At 41.7% G+C, this 22333-nt stretch overlaps 1 protein-coding gene across 3 annotated transcripts; it reads right to left on the bottom strand.

Annotated features, from left to right (window-relative positions):
* Positions 1 to 10785: 10785 nt before the first annotated feature.
* Positions 10786 to 22333, bottom strand: ddias (DNA damage induced apoptosis suppressor). Of its 3 annotated transcripts, XR_016493159.1 has the most exons (5): positions 21911 to 22319; positions 20536 to 20697; positions 17998 to 18121; positions 12176 to 14848; positions 10786 to 11495 (listed from the first exon to the last, which is right to left on the bottom strand). XR_016493159.1 is itself a non-coding variant. In XM_090226297.1 (4 exons), exons 1-4 carry the CDS (start codon positions 22024 to 22026, stop codon positions 12551 to 12553), a joined length of 2700 nt encoding a protein of 899 aa, XP_090082423.1. In that variant the 5' UTR covers positions 22027 to 22319; the 3' UTR covers positions 10786 to 12550. The 3 variants fall into 3 exon arrangements, 2 of the variants coding, with proteins under 2 accessions (XP_090082423.1, XP_090082424.1); XM_090226297.1 differs by having other exon boundaries at positions 10786 to 14848; XM_090226298.1 differs by lacking the exons at positions 10786 to 11495; positions 12176 to 14848 and having other exon boundaries at positions 16191 to 18121; positions 21911 to 22333.

Raw genomic sequence — 22333 nt, 5'->3', positions numbered from 1 at the left:
CTGTAAACTCTCCTTCCAGACCCATATCAAACATCTCCAATCCAAAGTTAAATCTAGAATTGGCTTCCTATTTCGCAACAAAGCATCCTTCACTCATGCTGCCAAACATACCCTTGTAAAACTGACCATCCTACCAATCCTCGACTTTGGCGATGTCATTTACAAAATAGCCTCCAATACCCTACTCAACAAATTGGATGCAGTCTATCACAGTGCAATCCGTTTTGTCACCAAAGCCCCATATACTACCCACCATTGCGACCTGTACGCTCTCGTTGGCTGGCCCTCGCTTCATACTCGTCGCCAAACCCACTGGCTCCATGTCATCTACAAGACCCTGCTAGGTAAAGTCCCCCCTTATCTCAGCTCGCTGGTCACCATTGCATCTCCCACCTGTAGCACACGCTCCAGCAGGTATATCTCTCTAGTCACCCCCAAAACCAATTCTTTCTTTGGCCGCCTCTCCTTCCAGTTCTCTGCTGCCAATGACTGGAACGAACTACAAAAATCTCTGAAACTGGAAACACTTATCTCCCTCACTAGCTTTAAGCACCAACTGTCAGAGCAGCTCACAGATTACTGCACCTGTACATAGCCCACCTATAATTTAGCCCAAACAACTACCTCTTTCCCTACTGTATTTTATTGATTTATTTAGCTCCTTTGCACCCCATTATTTTTATTTCTACTTTGCACATTCTCCCATTGCAAATCTACCATTCCAGTGTTTTACTTGCTATATTGTAGTTACTTTGCCACCATGGCCTTTTTGCCTTTACCTCCCTTATCTCACCTCATTTGCTCACATCGTATATAGACTTGTTTATACTGTATTATTGACTGTATGTTTGTTTTACTCCATGTGTAACTCTGTGTCGTTGTATGTGTCGAACTGCTTTGCTTTATCTTGGCCAGGTCGCAATTGTAAATGAGAACTTGTTCTCAACTTGCCTACCTGGTTAAATAAAGGTGAAATAAATAAAATAAAATTGGACTCTAGAGAAGTGGAAATGCGTTCTCTGGGGTGATGAATCACGCTTCACCATCTGGCAGTCCAACGGACAAATCTGGGGTTGGCGGATACCAGGAGAACGCCACCTGCCCGAATGCATATTGCAAACTGTAAAGTTTGGTGGAGGAGGAATAATGGTCTGGGGCTGTTTTTCATGGTTTGGGCCCCTTAGTTCCAATGAAGGGAAATCTTAACACTACAGCATACAATGACATTCTAGACGATTCTGTGCTTCCAACTTTGTGGCAACAGTTTGGGAAGGCCCTTTCCTGTTTCAGCATAACAATGCTCCCGTGCACAAAGTGAGATCCATACAGAAATGGTTTGTCGAGATCAGTGTGGAAGAACTTGACTGGCCTGCACAGGGTTCGATTGTTGGACTTTATTAATTCCTAATCTATATCAATGACCTTGCTGCTGTGTCTTATACCATCTTCCCATTATCTTTGCTGATGATACTAATTTGATTTTAGCACACAATTTTGATTCACTAATTAATGAAGCCAACTCAAGCATGGACACATTTTCTAAATGTTTCCAGATAAACAAATCATCTTTAAATGTAAAAAAATATGACATTACATATTACAAATATTAAATTAAATATTGATATTTTATTGTTTTCACTAGTAAGAATAAGAAATATTATCTCCCAAAAATTAAGGAGACAGAATCTCAATTGATGGGAATGAAATGGAACTAGTCACATCCACTAGATTCCTCTGAGATCTAATTGATGAAAAGTTATCCTGGAAAGATCCTATTCAATTTGTCTGCATTAAAGTGATAAAACCTGTTGGTATCATCAGACAGATGAGTGGTTTGGTTCATCAGGCTTGCTTCCTATCTCTATACTAGAGCTTCATTTACATGTATTTCATTTACTGTAATATTGTCTGGCCACATGCCCCCTACCTACACAAATTACTCATCATACAAAATACATTTGCAAGACTGCACCTTTGTTTAAGAAACTCTATCTTGTCTATTTACAATATTAATGTACTTCAATTATGCACTTTCATCTACAAATGCTCATACTTCCCAGACAGTTTACCTAAACCCTTCAATGGATTATTCCAGGTTAATTCTGAAATCCATCTATATAACACAGGACACTGTGATAACCTTCACCCTCCCTACTGCCTCACATAGTCAAATCTCCATCCTATACAGCGGTACCATACTCTGGAATTCTTATCTTCACATTTGACAAAACAATATCATCCCTCAGTAACTTCAAGTGAAGACCGGAGGTCAGCCTGATGAACCAAACTACTCAGTAATCTCCTCCATGAAGACTGGAGGTCAGCCTTATGAACCAAACTACTCAGTAATCTCCTCCATGAAGACTGGAGGTCAGCCTTATGAACCAAACTACTCAGTAATCTCCTCCATGAAGACTGGAGGTCAGCATGATGAACCAAACTACTCAGTAATCTCCTCCATGAAGACTGGAGGTCAGCTTTATGAACCAAACTACTCAGTAATCTCCTCCATGAAGACTGGAGGTCAGCCTGATGAACCAAACTACTCAGTAATCTCCTCCATGAAGACTGGAGGTCAGCCTGATGAACCAAACTACTCAGTAATCTCCATGAAGACTGGAGGTCAGCCTGATGAACCAAACTACTCAGTAATCTCCATGAAGACTGGAGATCAGCCTGATGAACCAAACTACTCAGTAATCTCCTCCACGAAGACTGGAGGTCAGCCTGATGAACCAAACTACTCAGTAACCTCCTCTATGAAGACTGGAGGTCAGCCTGATGAACCATGAAGACTGGAGGTCAACCTGATGAACCAAACTACTCAGTAATCTCCTCCATGAAGACTGGAGGTCAGCCTGATGAACCAAACTACTCAGTAACCTCCTCTATGAAGACTGGAGGTCAGCCTGATGAACCATGAAGACTGGAGGTCAACCTGATGAACCAAACTACTCAGTAACCTCCTCCATGAAGACTGGAGGTCAGCCTGATGAACCAAACTACTCAGTAACCTCCTCTATGAAGACTGGAGGTCAGCCTGATGAACCAAACTACTCAGTAACCTCCTCCATGAAGACTGGAGGTCAGCATGATGAACCAAACTACTCAGTAACCTCCTCCATGAAGACTGGAGGTCAGCCTGATTAACCAAACTACTCAGTAATCTCCTCCATGAAGACTGGAGGTCAACCTGATGAACCAAACTACTCAGTAATCTCCTCCATGAAGACTGGAGGTCAGCCTGATGAACCAAACTACTCAGTAACCTCCTCCATGAAGACTGGAGGTCAGCCTGATTAACCAAACTACTCAGTAATCTCCTCCATGAAGACTGGAGGTCAACCTGATGAACCAAACTACTCAGTAACCTCCTCCATGAAGACTGGAGGTCAGCCTGATGAACCAAACTACTCGGTAACCTCCTCCATGAAGACTGGAGATCAGCCTGATGATCATATGCACTGATCAATTAATTTATACATTTATCATTTGTAGGTATTGTTATCCGTTTTAACAAACCTTGTTTATTTTTGAACTTAGTATTGTGTATAGTTTTTTTGTGGTGTGTTTGTTTTAAGCCCTTGAGCTTCCAACCACCTGCACACTGTTTTAAACTGACTGGCTTTTATCTGTGTTGTTGTTTATCACTTTGTTTTCTTCGGTGTAAATAAATTAAAACAAACTAACAAAACGGAGCCCTGACCTCAACCCCGTCGATCACCTTTGGGATGAATTGGAACACCGACTGTGAGCCATGCCTAATCGCCCAACATCAGTGCCCGACCTCACTAAAGCTCTTGTGGCTGAATGGAAGCAAGTCCCCTCAGCAATGTTCCAACATCCTCTGGTAAGGGTTTCCACTAGTGCGCAGGCTGTTACAGCAGCAAAGGGGGGACCAACTCCATATTAATCACTTCCCAGAAGAGTGGAGGCTGTTATAGCAGTAAAAGGGGGACCAACTCCATATTAATGACTTCCCAGAAGAGTGGAGGCTGTTACAGCAGCAAAGGGGGGACCAACTCCATATTAATCACTTCCCAGAAGAGTGGAGTCTGTTATAGCAGCAAAGGGGGGACCAACTCCATATTAATGACTTCCCAGAAGAGTGGAGGCTGTTATAGCAGTAAAAGGGGGACCAACTCCATATTAATGACTTCCCAGAAGAGTGGAGGCTGGTACAGCAGCAAAGGGGGGACCAACTCCATATTAATGACTTCCCAGAAGAGTGGAGGCTGTTATAGCAGCAAAGGGGGGACCAACTCCATATTAATGACTTCCCAGAAGAGTGGAGGCTGTTATAGCAGTAAAAGGGGGACCAACTCCATATTAATGACTTCCCAGAAGAGTGGAGGCTGGTACAGCAGCAAAGGGGGGACCAACTCCATATTAATGACTTCCCAGAAGAGTGGAGGCTGTTATAGCAGCAAAGGGGGGACCAACTCCATATTAATGACTTCCCAGAAGAGTGGAGGCTGTTATAGCAGCAAAGGGGGGACCAACTCCATATTAATCACTTCCCAGAAGAGTGGAGGCTGTTATAGCAGCAAAGGGGGGACCAACTCCATATTAATGACTTCCCAGAAGAGTGAATGAAGGCTGTTATAGCAGCAAAGGGGGGACCAACTCCATATTAATGCCCATAATTCTGCAATGAGATGTTCAACAAGCAGATGCCCACCTACTTTTGTTCATGTAGTGTACATGCATACCAAAAAAAAAACTTTTTTTTTTTTTACAAATATATACGGAAGTTGAAAATCTACATTCAAAATGCATATTTATTAAAGAACATAACCAAGCACACAGGTTTAAGAAAAATACAAATACATGAAAATAAAATACAAACATTAAACGTCACAGGTCTTATACTGTACATATCATATCAGACCTATCTGACATATCATATCAGACCTATCTGACATATCATATCAGACCTATCTGACATATCATATCAGACCTATCTGACATATCATATCAGACCTATCTGACATTTCATACCAGACATATCATATCAAACATATATCAGACATATGACATATCATATCAGACACATCATATCAGACCTATCTGACACATCATATCAGACCTATCTGACATATCATATCAGACCTATCTGACATATCATATCAGGCATATCACATCAGACATATCATATCAGACCTCTGACATATCATACCAGACCTATCTGACATATCATATCAGACCTATATGACATATCATATCAGACCTATATGACATATCATATCAGACCTATGACATATCATATCAGACCTATCTGACATATCATATCAGACATATCATATCAGACCTATCTGACATATCATATCAGACCTATCTGACATATCATATAAAACCTATATGACATATCATATCAGACCTATATGACATATCATATCAGACATATCATAGACATATCTGACCTTTCATATCAGACCTATCACATCAGACATATCATATCAGACCTATCTGACATATCATATCAGACCTATCTGACATATATCAGACATATCACATCAGACATATCATATTAGACATATCTGACCTATCATATCAGACCTATCATAGACCTATCATATCAGACATATCTGACATATCATATCAGACATATCATATCAGATCTATCTGACATATCATACCAGACATATCATATCAAACATATATCAGACATATGACATATCATATCAGAACTATCATATCAGACCTATCATACCAGACCTATCATATCAGAACTATCATATCAGACCTATCATACCAGACCTATCATATCAGACCTATCATATCAGAACTATCATGTCAGACCTATCTGACATATCATATCATACCTGACATATCATATCAGACCTATCATATCAAACATATCAGACATATCTGACATATATCAGACCTATCATATCAGAACTATCATATCAGATCTATCATGTCAGACCTATCTGACATATCATATCATACCTGACATATCATATCAGACCTATCATATCAAACATATCAGACATATCTGACATATATCAGACCTATCATATCAGAACTATCATATCAGATCTATCATGTCAGACCTATCTGACATATCATATCATACCTGACATATCATATCAGACCTATCATATCAAACATATCAGACATATCTGACATATATCATATCAAACATATCATATCAGACATATCTGACATATATCATATCAAACATATCATATCAGACATATCTGACATATATCATATCAAACATATCATATCAGACATATCTGACATATCATATCAGACACATCATATCAGACATATCTGACATATCATATCAGACCTATCTGACATATATCATATCAAACATATCATATCAGACATATCTGACATATATCATATCAAACATATCATATCAGACATATCTGACATATATCATATCAAACATATCATATCAGACATATCTGACATATATTATATCAAACATATCATATCAGACATATCTGACATATATCATATCAAACATATCATATCAGACATATCTGACATATCATATCAGACACATCATATCAGACATATCTGACATATCATATCAGACCTGACACATCATATCAGACCTATCTGACATATCATATCAAACATATCATATCAGACATATCTGACATATATCATATCAAACATATCATATCAGACATATCTGACATATATCATATCAAACATATCATATCAGACATATCTGACATATATCATATCAAACATATCATATCAGACATATCTGACATATCATATCAGACACATCATATCAGACATATCTGACATATCATATCAGACCTGACACATCATATCAGACCTATCTGACATATCATATCAAACATATCATATCAGACATATCTGACATATATCATATCAAACATATCATATCAGACATATCTGACATATATCATATCAAACATATCATATCAGACATATCTGACATATCATATCAGACACATCATATCAGACATATCTGACATATCATATCAGACCTGACACATCATATCAGACCTATCTGACATATCATATCAGACACATCATATCAGACATATCTGACATACCATATCAGACCTAACACATCATATCAGACATATCTGACATATCATATCAGACCTATCTGACATATCATATCAGACCTATCATATCAAACATATCATATCAGAGCTGTCTGACATATCATAGACATATGACATATATCATACCTATCATATCAGACATATAATATCAGACCTATCTGACATATATCAGACATATCATATCAGAACTATCATATCAGACCTATCTGACATATCATATCAGGCATATCACATCAGACACATCATATCAGACATATCAGACATATATCAGACCTATCTGACATATCATATCAGAACTATCATATCAGACCTATCTGACATATCATATCAAACATATCATATCAGACCTATCTGACATATCATATCAAACATATCATATCAGACCTATCAGACATATCATATCAAACATATCATATCAGACCTATCAGACATATATCAGATATATCATATCAGACATATCATATCAGACATATCATATAAGCTTGACTGTGTCAACAAAAAAAATGATTGCACAAAAATACCAAGCTCTCATTTAAACATCTATAATAAGGGGGTAGTTTAAAAAATATATACATTTGTGTATAAATAATTTGGCTAATACAAGTAAATTATTGAACAGGAAATTGAAATCATAATTTTGCAATAAACCAAATTTGACATCATTGTGTGTGAAATTGGCAATAATAAATCATGTTATTGATCACCCACAGTGAAAGGAAATCTGTTCAGTAGTTTCAGTCATTACACTCTACATTGAATTTCAATCTTAAAAAATGTATTTGATGGATAAATATAATTTAGAATTTTAAAATGGTTCCTCTTTGGCTTTGAGTTGTATAGGGAAAGACATTTTCTTGGTTTACAGATTAATCCAAATTTGACAGATATAATTCAATTTGAACTGTTCTGGGAAGATTTCTTTGGAAATACCTGGTCTGACATGTTTATTGTTAACTCTTTATCCTGCAAACATCTGTCTGTGTTTGAATCTGGTCGGCAAGGAGAGACATCTGAATATAACAACATTCCCTTCACCAGCAACACTAGAAGGAATAGCATTTATTGACTGTACAATTTTGCTTTTGGGTCGACAAGGAAAGTAATATTTATAAAATCATTATAGCTGAAGATATTACCACTTTCATCTATTATATCTGTAACAGACCAAATGTCTTTTTGTTCATAGATTCTTCACAGAATATGGTTGTGTTACGGTACTGACAAGATACATGTCTCTCCGGCATGGTGGGCTGTCTAGCTCCCGCCTATCCTTTCTTTGGATTGGTGGATACATCTCATTATTGTAATACTTTTTTGAATATTCGATGAGGGTCGCTGACATCAACCGCCTGTATTCAATGTAGAGATTCTACAGTGCATTCGGAAAGTATTCAGACCCCTTAACTTTTTCCAAATATTGTTAGGTTACAGCCTTATTCTAAAATTGATTAAATAATATGGGGTATCTCCCCTCAATCTACACACAATACCCCATAATGAAGGAAAAAACAGGGTTAGAAATTTTTGCAAATGCATTAAAAAAAATAAAAAACTGAAATATGACATTTACTTAACCCTTTAATCAGTACGTTGTTTAACCTCCCTTTGGGTAGGGGGCAGTATTTTCACGTCCGGATGAAAAGCTCGACCAAAGTAAACTGCCTGTTACTCAGGCCCAGAAGCTAGGATATGCATATAATTGGTAGATCTGGATAGAAAACACTCTAACGTTTTCGAAAACTGTTAAAATATATATGTATGTGAGTATAACAGAACTGATATGGCAGGCGAAACCCCGAGGACAACCCCCCCCCCAATTTTTTTTTCGGCCTACCACAATTTTCAATGGCTATCACTTTTATTGTAAGGCCAAGTCCTCCCAGATTGCAGTCCCTAGGGTTTCCACTAGATGTTTATAATTGGCTCATTCATCCCTCTCCTCTCACCTGTAACTATTCCCCAGGTCGTTGCTGCAAATGAGAACGTGTTCTCAGTCAACTTACCTGGTAAAATAACAGATAAATAAAATAAAATAATGTTAACAGTCTTTAGAAAGAGTTTCATGCTGGTTTTTTGAAAAATGAGCTGGAAATTGTAGTTTTTCTAGGTGGCTCCCATTTTGGCTGTAGTGTTTCCAAGTGTGTGGAAGAGAGAGCGTTCTTCGGTATTTTTCTCCGGTAAAGACAATAACGATTCTCCGTCTTAAATGTTATCGTTTATTTACATATTAGGGGACCTAAGGCTTGATTATAAACATTGTTTGACTTGTTTATTAGAAAAAGTTTATTAGTAACGTTTGGGATTCATTTTGTATGCATTTTGATGGAGGGAAACTGGGTGGATTATTGACTGAAGCGCACCAGCTAAACTGAGTTTTTATGGATATAAAGAAGAACATTCTGTTGGCACGTTTTGGAGTGCCAACAGAATAAGATCAAAGGTAAGGCATATTGCTATATTGCTAATTCTGACTTTTGTGGCGCACCTGCCTGGTTGAAATATGTTTTTCATGTGTTTGTATGGTGAGGCGCTGTCCTCAAATAATCACATGGTTTGCTTTTGCCGTAAAGCCTTTTTGAAATCTGACACAGCGGCTGGATTAATAAGAAGTTAAGCTTTATTTTGATGTATTACACTTGTGATTTTATGAAAGTTAAATATTTATAATTCTGTCGTTTTGAATTTCGCGCTCTGCAATTTCACTGGATGTTGGCCAGCTGGGACACTACCGTCCTACCTGTCCATAAGTAGTTTTAACTACTGCACCTTTGGCAGCGATTACAGCCTCGAGTCTTTTTGGGTATGACGCTACAAGCTTGACACACCTGTATTTGGGGAGTTTCTCCCATTATTCTCTGCAGATCCTCTCAAACTGTCAGGTTGAGCGGGGAGCGTCGCTGCACAGCTATTTTCAGGTCTCTCCAGAGATGTCGATCAGGTTCAAATCTGGGCTCTGGCTGGGCAACTCAAGGATATTCAGAGACTTGTCAACAAAGCCACTCCAGCGTTGTCTTGGCTGTGTGCTTTGGGTCGTTGGCCTGTTGGAACGTGAAACTTCGCCCCAGTCTGAGCGCTCTGGAGCAGGATTTCATCAAGGATCTCGCTGTACTTTGCTCCGTTCATCTATGCCTCGATTCTGACTATTCTCCCAGTCCCTGAAAAACATCCCCACAGCATGATGCTGCCACCGCCATGCTTCACCGTAGGGATGGTGCCAGGTTTCTTCCAGACGTGACATTCAGGCCAAAGGGTTCAACCATGGTTTCATCAGACCAGAGAATCTTGTTTCTCATGGTCTGAGAGTCCTTTAGGTGCAGCCATTTTTTGGTACCCATGCCCAGATCTGTGCCTCGACGCTCTACGGACAATTCCTTCAACCTCACGGCTTGATTTTTGCTCTGACATGCACTGTCATCTGTGGGACCTGATATAAACAGGTGTGTCCCTTTCCAAATCATGTCCAATCAATTGAATTTACCACAGGTGGATTCCAATCAATTTGTAGAAACAGCTCAAGGACGATCAATGGAAACAGGATGCACCTGAGCTCAATTTCATAGTCTCATAGTAAAGGGTCTGAATACTGTTTTTTATTCAGGTATCATGTTTTTATTTTTAATACAATTGCTAAAATTTCAAAAAATCTGTTTTTGTTTTGTCATTATGGGGTATTGTGTGTAGATTGCGTCTTGGAAATGATTTTACACAGGGACACTCGAAGTCAATCTTAAATGAATCATTGTTTATTGTCAGCACCCTGGAGAGGTTCTAACCAACTCAATGACCCATAGTGCACATGTCAATCAGGAGCTCTGCTGGGGCAGTCCCAACATTTGTCTTATAGACTATACACAGACAAGTTATATTTGCATGATTTGGCATAATTAATTCATCATTATCGTTTTGTTTCATTTATGTGACCGACCAACACTGGTTCACAACATGTGACAGACCAATACCGCTCAAGGCTTCTTCTCTCTAAGCTGAGACCTTGAAAGTGAGATATCTTTTGTTGTCAAAACAAGGTTCTGGGCGTACTGCCAAATTGCAGATACTGACAAGTGAGGATTCCTTCAATCAGTCACTTGCATGAACACAGAAATGAGTTATTAGAAAAGCTCAAGTATAACATTTCCATCACAATTGATTGGGCGAAAAGGTAATCAATTTTAGAATAAAGCTGTAACGTAACAAAATGTGGAAAAAGTCAAGGGGTCTGAATACTTTCCGAAAGTATGCTACTAGCCTCATGCCATGAATATGCATAGCCATCTGGAGATAACTGTGTTATAAAGTGTTTTTTCTAGAAGTTTCTGGGATGTTACATGTCCTACTTACATCAGTACACTCGTAACTTCAGCTTTAAAACTTCTATTAGATCAAAAAAACATAAAATAAGCCATACATTTTTTGTTGTTGACGACATTCGACCTCTCTACAAAAACTCCTTGCTTGGTGGGCGACATTCGACCTCTCTACAAAAACTCCTTGCTTGGTGGGCGACATTCGACCTCTCTACAAAAACTCCTTGCTTGGTGGGCGACATTCGACCTCTCTACAAAAACTCCTTGCTTGGTGGGCGACATTCGACCTCTCTACAAAAACTCCTTGCTTGGTGGGCGACATTCGACCTCTCTACAAAAACTCCTTGCTTGGTGGGCGACATTCGACCTCTCTACAAAAACTCCTTGCTTGGTGGGCGACATTCGACCTCTCTACAAAAACTCCTTGCTTGGTGGGCGACATTCGACCTCTCTACAAAAACTCCTTGCTTGGTGGGCGACATTCGACCTCTCTACAAAAACTCCTTGCTTGGTGGGCGACATTCGACCTCTCTACAAAAACTCCTTGCTTGGTGGGCGACATTCGACCTCTCTACAAAAACTCCTTGCTTGGTGGGCGACATTCGACCTCTCTACAAAAACTCCTTGCTTGGTGGGCGACATTCGACCTCTCTACAAAAACTCCTTGCTTGGTGGGCGACATTCGACCTCTCTACAAAAACTCCTTGCTTGGTGGGCGACATTCGACCTCTCTACAAAAACTCCTTGCTTGGTGGGCGACATTCGACCTCTCTACAAAAACTCCTTGCTTGGTGGGCGACATTCGACCTCTCTACAAATACTCCTTGCTTGGTGGGCGAAATGACACCAAAAAAACACCACATGACAGTTTTTCAGTTGGGCCTCGCTCTTCCTCTTCGATACAATTCTACAAGATTTGATTTTATTGTCCTCGTGTGAACAGAACTTCTCACAGCCATTGGCCACTTGAAATGTAGACAAGGACGCTGTCCTTTGGTTAAGGTACAATGCTTTAGAAACATTAAAAAAACTAAAAGGCTTTATACTAGACATTTGAAAATAATTGTTCCTCCATTTTATTATAGTCACGTTGCATATTTCATAAGTCGCTCCAATTCTTTTACATCCTTGACGAGGAGTGGACCAGGACACACGTCATGGAGAAGGGGGAGGAAAGAGCCCTCAGAAAGAGTCAGTAAACATGTCTCTGGACCAATCACACGCTTCATTCTCCTCATGGAGGGAGGGGCTAACAGACCTGCTGTCTTCGAGCTGCTGGTTGGCTAAACCCCCTGTCTGTCCCTCTCTCAGTGTATGGTGAATATGTGTAGATCTCCTGTTCTCTCTCTCTCCCCCTGTGGTTCTCCCTCTGTTCTCTCTCTCTCCCCCTGTGGTTCTCCCTCTGTTCTCTCTCTCTCCCCCAGCCTGCTGCTTGTCTGTCCTTCTGGAGCACCAGGGTCTTTGAGTGGGAGAGATCACCATCTCACTGTCGTCATCACACAGTCTCATACTACCGGTCCTTCTCCATCCAGGTATTCTCTTCAGAGCTCTTCTCGTGAACCTCTGACACTGCAGAGCTAGTATATTATCTCTGGGTCTCTTGGTGTGTGTGAGTCCTTTAGGTGTGTGTGTGTGGGTGTTGCTGGGTGTGTGTCGCCGGGCTCTGACCTGCAGTGTATGTGGTGGAGCAGTTTTCCTGATGATGGGGGTGGACTGGGACAAAGGGACACAGTCACAACACTCTGAAGGTGTGTCCATGTGTGTGTCCGTGCGGGGTGTGTGTGTGTCCGTGCTGGGTGTGTGTGTGTTGATGCGGGGTGTGTGTGAGTCTGTGCTGGGTGTGTGTGAGTCCGTGCTGGGTGTGTGTGTGTCCGTGCGGGGTGTGTGTGTGTCCGTGCGGGGTGTGTGTGTGTCCGTGCGGGGTGTGTGTGTGTCCGTGCGGGGTGTGTGTGTGTCCGTGCGGGGTGTGTGTGTGTCCGTGCGGGGTGTGTGTGAGTCCGTGCGGGGTGTGTGTGTGTCCGTGCGGGGTGTGTGTGTGTCCGTGCGGGGTGTGTGTGTGTCCGTGCGGGGTGTGTGTGAGTCCGTGCGGGGTGTGTGTGTGTCCGTGCGGGGTGTGTGTGTGTCCGTGCGGGGTGTGTGTGTGTCCGTGCGGGGTGTGTGTGTGTCCGTGCGGGGTGTGTGTGTGTCCGTGCGGGGTGTGTGTGTGTCCGTGCGGGGTGTGTGTGTGTCCGTGCGGGGTGTGTGTGTGTCCGTGCTGGTCTGAGAGTAGTGGAAGAGGTCTGCTGAACAGTTATACTCCCCCAGGTCAGCTGTGTGTCCGGGTGACCGAGGGCTGAGACCTCCATGCTGTCCCACATTAGTAATGTCCAGTAGACTTGTGTGTGATGTGGGGCTCGACTCTGTGTCTGTCAGGGTAGTGGATACGTTTCTCCCCGCAGGGCTGGTCTGGGCATGATGGTCAGTTGGTGTCTGTGTGTCTGCAGGATCACAGAGAAACTCCCCCAGACACTCAGAGAAGGGTAGGTCTTCCCAGGCCACAAAGTCAGATCGACAGGTTTGTTCACACACTGACCTGTACTCCTCCTCCGTGTATGAAACACCCCTCTTCCTGAGGCTGGACGGCGCAGTCCATATATATCCAGACTGTGTTGGAGCGGTCCACGTGAGAGAGGCAGGGGGGTGAACAGGGGAGTCAGAGCCTTCACAGAAAGAGGACAGAACATCCCAGTAGCTGTTCCTACTGTGTCCCCCCTCCCCCTGGCTACTGTTCCTACTGTGTCCCCCCTCCCCCTGGCTACTGTTCCTACTGTGTCCCCCCTCCCCCTGGCTACTGTTCCTACTGTGTCCCCCCTCCCCCTGGCTACTGTTCCTACTGTGTCCCCCCTCCCCCTGGCTACTGTTCCTACTGTGTCCCCCCTCCCCCTGGCTACTGTTCCTACTGTGTCCCCCCTCCCCCTGGCTACTGTTCCTACTGTGTCCCCCCTCCCCTTGGCTACTGTTCCTACTGTGTCCCCCCTCCCCATGACTCAGTCCTTTATCCTCTCCCCCCCCCTCATCTTCCTCCTGTTCTGCAGACGACGTGATCACCCCCGGAGACTGTTGCCAGGGTGCCTTGTGTATGTTGGTCGGGGTTGGGGTGAGGGTTAAGGTGCAATGCAGTGACATGGATCGGCCACAGGAGGGCAGTGTAGAGTCAAAGCTGTGGAGAGGAGAAGGGTGGAGGAGGAGAGGAGCTGTACTGGTGTCAGCGCTGGGCTGGGGAGCTGGTCTAGGATCAGTTCTACACACAGAGGCCTGTTGTAGGAGGCTCTTGGAGGCTGGTCTAGGATCCGTTGTCCAGTCAGCGCAGAGAGCAGCTTGCTGTAGGAGGGTTCTGTAGTAACTGACTACAGAGCAGCCTGGAACAGAGGCCATGGGCAGAGAGATCTGACTGCCGATGAACTGGCCTGCCTCTCTCCTGTAGGGGTGGGGGCCAGATATCTGCACCAGAGACATCACAACATAGCTGGATGGAATGACAACTTCCAATCATACTACTTGGAGAACACTGGCATCATTCTGTAATAGTTGATATAATGTAGTAACACTGGCATCATTCTGTAATAGTTGATATAATGTAGTAACACTGGTATCATTCTGTAATAGTTGATATAATGTAGTAACACTGGTATCATTCTGTAATAGTTGATATAATGTAGTAACACTGGCATCATTCTGTAATAGTTGATATAATGTAGTAACACTGGCATCATTCTGTAATAGTTGATATAATGTAGTAACACTGGCATCATTCTGTAATAGTTGATATAATGTAGTAACACTGGCATCATTCTGTAATAGTTGATATAATGTAGTAACACTGGCATCATTCTGTAATAGTTGATATAATGTAGTAACACTGGCATCATTCTGTAATAGTTGATATAATGTAGTAACACTGGCATCGTTCTGTAATAGTTGATATAATGTAGTAACACTGGCATCATTCTGTAATAGTTGATATAATGTAGTAACACTGGCATCATTCTGTAATAGTTGATATAATGTAGTAACACTGGCATCATTCTGTAATAGTTGATATGTAGTAACACTGGCATCATTCTGTGATAGTTGATATAATGTAGTAACACTGGCATCATTCTGTAATAGTTGATATAATGTAGTAACACTGGCATCATTCTGTAATAGTTGATATAATGTAGTAACACTGGCATCATTCTGTAATAGTTGATATAATGTAGTAACACTGGCATCATTCTGTAATAGTTGATATAATGTAGTAACACTGGCATCATTCTGTAATAGTTGATATAATGTAGTAACACTGGTATCATTCTGTAATAGTTGATATAATGTAGTAACACTGGCATCATTCTGTAATAGTTGATATAATGTAGTAACACTGGCATCATTCTGTAATAGTTGATATAATGTAGTAACACTGGCATCATTCTGTAATAGTTGATATAATGTAGTAACTCTGGCATCATTCTGTAATAGTTGATATAATGTAGTAACACTGGCATCATTCTGTAATAGTTGATATAATGTAGTAACACTGGCATCATTCTGTAATAGTTGATATAATGTAGTAACACTGGCATCATTCTGTAATAGTTGATATAATGTAGTAACAGACTACTTGGAGAACTCTGGCATCATTCTGTAATAGTTGATATAATGTAGTAACAGACTACTTGGAGAACTCTGGCATCATTCTGTAATAGTTGATATAATGTAGTAACAGACTACTTGGTGAACTCTGGCATCATTCTGTAATAGTTGATATAATGTAGTAACAGACTACTTGGAGAACACTGGCATCATTCTGTAATAGTTGATATAATGTAGTAACTCTGGCATCATTCTGTAATAGTTGATATAATGTAGTAACAGACTACTTGGAGAACTCTGGCATCATTCTGTAATAGTTGATATAATGTAGTAACACTGGCATCATTCTGTAATAGTTGATATAATGTAGTAACACTGGCATCATTCTGTAATAGTTGATATAAAGTAGTAACACTGGCATCATTCTGTAATAGTTGATATAATGTAGTAACACTGGCATCATTCTGTAATAGTTGATATAATGTAGTAACACTGGCATCATTCTGTAATAGTTGATATAATGTAGTAACACTGGCATCATTCTGTAATAGTTGATATAATGTAGTAACACTGGCATCATTCTGTAATAGTTGATATAATGTAGTAACAGACTACTTGGAGAACTCTGGCATCATTCTGTAATAGTTGATATAATGTAGTAACAGACTACTTGGAGAACACTGGCATCATTCTGTAATAGTTGATATAATGTAGTAACAGACTACTTGGTGAACTCTGGCATCATTCTGTAATAGTTGATATAATGTAGTAACAGACTACTTGGTGAACTCTGGCATCATTCTGTAATAGTTGATATAATGTAGTAACACTGGCATCATTCTGTAATAGTTGATATAATGTAGTAACACTGGCATCATTCTGTAATAGTTGATATAATGTAGTAACACTGGCATCATTCTGTAATAGTTGATATAATGTAGTAACACTGGCATCGTTCTGTAATAGTTGATATAATGTAGTAACACTGGCATCATTCTGTAATAGTTGATATAATGTAGTAACACTGGCATCATTCTGTAATAGTTGATATAATGTAGTAACTCTGGCATCATTCTGTAATAGTTGATATAATGTAGTAACACTGGCATCATTCTGTAATAGTTGATATAATGTAGTAACACTGGCATCATTCTGTAATAGTTGATATAATGTAGTAACACTGGCATCATTCTGTAATAGTTGATATAATGTAGTAACACTGGCATCATTCTGTAATAGTTGATATAATGTAGTAACACTGGTATCATTCTGTAATAGTTGATATAATGTAGTAACACTGGCATCATTCTGTAATAGTTGATATAATGTAGTAACACTGGCATCATTCTGTAATAGTTGATATAATGTAGTAACACTGGCATCATTCTGTAATAGTTGATATAATGTAGTAACACTGGCATCATTCTGTAATAGTTGATATAATGTAGTAACACTGGCATCATTCTGTAATAGTTGATATAATGTAGTAACAGACTACTTGGTGAACTCTGGCATCATTCTGTAATAGTTGATATAATGTAGTAACTCTGGCATCATTCTGTAATAGTTGATATAATGTAGTAACAGACTACTTGGTGAACTCTGGCATCATTCTGTAATAGTTGATATAATGTAGTAACACTGGCATCATTCTGTAATAGTTGATATAATGTAGTAACACTGGTATCATTCTGTGATAGTTGATATAATGTAGTAACACTGGCATCATTCTGTAATAGTTGATATGTAGTAACACTGGCATCATTCTGTAATAGTTGATATAATGTAGTAACACTGGCATCATTCTGTAATAGTTGATATAATGTAGTAACACTGGCATCATTCTGTAATAGTTGATATAATGTATTAACACTGGCATCATTCTGTAATAGTTGATATAATGTAGTAACACTGGCATCATTCTGTAATAGTTGATATGTAATAACAGACAAGTGGTTTCCTTTCTCATGAAGCGGTTGAGATTATAAACCAGAATGATTAAATTAACGTTGTACCTTGATCCCAAAAACAAAATGTCTTCCAATGAAGCAGTCCTCTACGGCCTTAACCAGCAGCCTGCTTCGACACCCTGACCTCTGACCTTCACTTCCCACTGGACCGGAAGACTCCTCCACCAGCCTGGACACACAAAACCACTTTGTTTATCCATGTTGCCATTCTCATACAAACACAATATTTTCATTCAACACACCGTAACCCCGTGGACTACACAGGAACTAAGTTCACCGTAACCCCGTGGACTACACAGGAACTAAGTTCACCGTAACCCCGTGGACTACACAGGAACTAAGTTCACCGTAACCCTGTGGACTACACAGGAACTAAGTTCACCGTAACCATGTGGACTACACAGGAACTAAGTTCACCGTAACCCTGTGGACTACACAGGAACTAAGTTCACCGTAACCATGTGGACTACACAGGAACTAAGTTCACCGTAACCCTGTGGACTACACAGGAACTAAGTTCACCGTAACCATGTGGACTACACAGGAACTAAGTTCACCGTAACCCTGTCGACTACACAGGAACTAAGTTCACCGTAACCATGTGGACTACACAGGAACTAAGTTCACCGTAACCCTGTGGACTACACAGGAATTAAGTTCACCGTAACCCTGTGGACTACACAGGAAATACGTTCACCGTAACCCTGTGGACTACACAGGAACTAAGTTCACCATAACCCTGTGGACTACACAGGAACTAAGTTCACCGTAACCCTGTGGACTACACAGGAACTAAGTTCCGCAAGCTCATGTCTTAAAAATATTGCAGAGTTCCTGGAAAAAAAGTATTGTGCATTTGGAAAGTATTCAGACCCCTTCCCCATTTCAACATTTTGTTAAGTTACAGACTTATTCTCTTTTTCCACTTAATCTACACACAATACCCCATAATGACAAAGCAAAAACAGGTTTTTAAAAATGTTTACAAATGTACTAAAAATAAACAGAAATACCTTATTTACATAAGTATTCAGACCCTTTACTATGAGACTATGAAATTGATCTCAGGTGCATCCTGTTTCCATTGATCATCCTGGAGATATTTCTACAACTTCATTGGAGTCCACCTGTGGTAAATTCAATTGATTGGACATGATTTGGAAAGGCACACACCTGTTTATATAAGGTCCCACAGTTGACAGTGCATGTCAGAGCAAAAACCAAGCCACGAGGTCGAAGGAATTGTCCGTAGAGCTTCGAGACAGGATTGTGTCGAGGCACAGATCTGTGGAAGGGTACCAAAACATTGAAGGTCCCCAAGAACACAGTGGCCTCTAATCTAAAGTGGAAAAAGTTTGGAACCACCAAGACTCTCCCTAGAGCTGACTGCCCAGCAAAACTGAGCGGTCGGGGGAGAAGGGCCTTGGTGAGGGAGGTGACCAAGAACCTGATGGTCACTCTGACAGAGCTCCGGAGTTCCTCAGTGGAGATGAGAGAGCCTTCCAGGAGGACAACCATCTCTGCAACACTCCACCAATTAGGCCTTTATGGTAGAGTGGCCAGATGGAAGCCACTCCTCAGTAAAAGGCACATGGCAGCCCACTTGGAGTTTGCCAAAAGGCACCTAAAGACTCAGAAAATGAGAAACAAGATTCTCTGCTCTGATGAAACCAAGATTGAACTCTTTGGCCTGAACACCAAGCGTTACGTCTAGAGGAAACCTGGCACCATCCCTACGGTGAAGCATGGTGGTGGCAGCATCAGTCTGTGGGGATGTTTTTCAGGGACTGGGAGACTAGTCAGGATCAAGGAACTGAGCAAAGTACAGAGAGATCCTTGATGAAAACCTACTCCAGATCGCTCGGGACCTCAAACTGGGGCGAAGGTTCACCTTCCAACAGAACAACAACCCTAAGCACACAGTCAAGACAATGCAGGAGTGGCTTCGGGACAAGTCTAAGTGTCCTTGAGTGGCCCGGCTAGAGCCCGGACTTGAACCCCATCGAACATCTCTGGACAGACCTGAAAATAGCTGTGCATCAACAGTCCCCATCCAACCTGACAGAGCTTGAGAGGATCTGCAGAGAAGAATGGGAGAAACTCCCCAAATACAGGTGTGCCAAGCATGTAGCGTCATATCCAAGAAGACTTGAGGCTGTAATCACTACTTATGTAAATGTGATATTTCAGTTTTTATATATACACATTATACAAATGTCTAAAAAACAGTTTTTGCTTTGTTATTATGTGGAATTGTGTGTAGTGGGGAAAAAACAATGTAATACATTTTAGAATAAGGCTGTAACCTAACAAAATGTGGAAAAAGTCAGGGGTCTGAATACTTTCTGAATGCACTGTAGAATCTCTACATTGAATACAGGCAGTTGATGTCATGTGTGTTATCTGTGAAGGTGGGTAGATGGGGCAGGAGTGTGTTATCTGTGAAGGTGGGTGGATGGGACAGGAGTGTGTTATCTGTGAAGGTGGGTGGATGGGGCAGGAGTGTGCTATCTGTGAAGGTGGGTGGATGGGGCAGGAGTGTGTCATCTGTGAAGGTGGGTGGGTGGGGCAGGAGTGCGTTACCTGTGAAGGTCGGTGGCAGGGGCTCCAAAGAGGGGGTTGAGACAGCTCCCGAACACTGTCACCCCAAATATGGTGTTGTCTCTGGTGACCCTTAGAGCCAGGCGGTACCTGTAGTCCAGGTGTGGTTCCAGACAGCTGTAGCAAGACCTGGAGCAGTGCCATCTAGAGGACAACAACAACACGACAGTCTGACAGACAGCACCAACATGCGGTAAACCCCCCCCCCCCCCCCCGTGTCTGGGAGGCTCCTAACCCCAACTCCAATCCTCCAGGATAGTTACTGGGTGGCCAACCATCCTCACGGATAGTTACTGGGTGGCCAACCATCCTCAAGGATAGTTACTGGGTGGCCAACCATCCTCCAGGATAGTTACTGGGTGGCCAACCATCCTCCAGGATAGTTACTGGGTGGCCAACCATCCTCCAGGATAGTTACTGGGTGGCCAACCATCCTCCAGGATAGTTACTGGGTGGCCAACCATCCTCCAGGATAGTTACTGGGTGGCCAACCATCCTCCAGGATAGTTACTGGGTGGCCAACCATCCTCCAGGATAGTTACTGGGTGGCAGTCATCCTCCAGGATAGTTACTGGGTGGCCAACCATCCTCCAGGATAGTTACTGGGTGGCCAACCATCCTCCAGGATAGTTACTGGGTGGCCAACCATCCCCCAGGATAGTTACTGGGTGGCCAACCATCCTCAAGGATAGTTACTGGGTGGCCAACCATCCCCCAGGATAGTTACATGGATGGCCAACCATCCTCCAGGACATCCTTTTATTCCAGCCCTGGTCTAACCACCTTGAAGCCTAAACATCAGCTGCTCATCAGGACCTTGATAAGCAGACCTGGGTGTTTCAGGGTTGGATCAAAAGCCTGCACAGCCAGGAGCTCTCTAGATAGAGGGTTGACCACATGTTGACGAACAGTGCAGTTCTACATTGTGAGGGGTTAAGTGTCTTGATCGAGGGCCCAACAGCAGGAGACGGTAGGTCGACATGGAATCAGACAGCAGCCTTCCAGTGTCAGTAATGCTTTACTCTTCCATGTAGGTGTAACAAGTGTTGAATTCCATGAATAACGACAGAAAGTCTTTATAGAGCCCATGCCTGAAATTACTGGACATTCCTTTTGTTGTTGTTTTCAGTGCCCTTTTTAATGTTGCACACTTTCCTCTCCTTCTACATTCCCCCTCATAAACACCCCCTTCTTCTTCTGCATTCCCCTTCCTAAACATCCCCTGCACCGTTTCGCAAGTGATCATAGCGATGATAATTGACGTTTCCAAACGTTAAAACACAGCTTCGTATTTCCCACAGAGCCAGTAGTTGGAGAATTAAGCCAAGGGCTTTTCGATAACTAGTGTGCCTCTTACCTGGCCGTGTCGGTCTGTTGCATCCTGGAGAAGCATCCTCTGCAACAGGGGTATAACACACACGAGTCCTGAAGAGACAACACAACACAGTCCACCAGAGCCCTTCTCACTGACATTAGCGGGCTGCTTCTCCAGAAATACGTAACTTATCTAAATGTGTATGACTAGCCGCTAACTAGCTACCGGTAGCTAGCAACCCTACGATTAAGTGTGCTTGGTTGATCTGCTTTCTTGCCTCTCTCGACAGCTATAGCTTTCGTATATACAACATGTACAATATCTACTAGATTTTAGTTCATTTACTCAAATTCATAGCAGGCATTTGAGAGCACCGTGTCCGACCGCCAATCTTTCAAACAGTGACGTCCGGTTTGATACCGTAGCTCCAACGCATGCGTCGAAATCGGGTTATATTCTTCTTCT

This window comes from Oncorhynchus mykiss, chromosome 29, assembly GCF_057628025.1.
Source record: "Oncorhynchus mykiss isolate SJ-2025 chromosome 29, ASM5762802v1, whole genome shotgun sequence".
Classification (NCBI taxonomy): domain Eukaryota; kingdom Metazoa; phylum Chordata; class Actinopteri; order Salmoniformes; family Salmonidae; genus Oncorhynchus; species Oncorhynchus mykiss.
Note: the sequence above shows the minus strand (reverse complement) of the source record. Positions and strands in the feature narration are given on the sequence as shown.

Bases quoted from the DNA above. Each gene is read 5' to 3' on its own strand.
- ddias (XM_090226297.1), bottom strand. From the start codon at position 22,026: ATGTCAGTGAGAAGGGCTCTGGTGGACTGTGTTGTGTTGTCTCTTCAG. The intron at 20,698-21,910 runs GTAAGAGGCACA...GTTGTCCTCTAG, and splicing joins CAACAGACCGACACGGCCAG to ATGGCACTGCTCCAGGTCTT. The intron at 18,122-20,535 runs GTAACGCACTCC...TTGTGTGTCCAG, and splicing joins CCTGCCACCGACCTTCACAG to GCTGGTGGAGGAGTCTTCCG.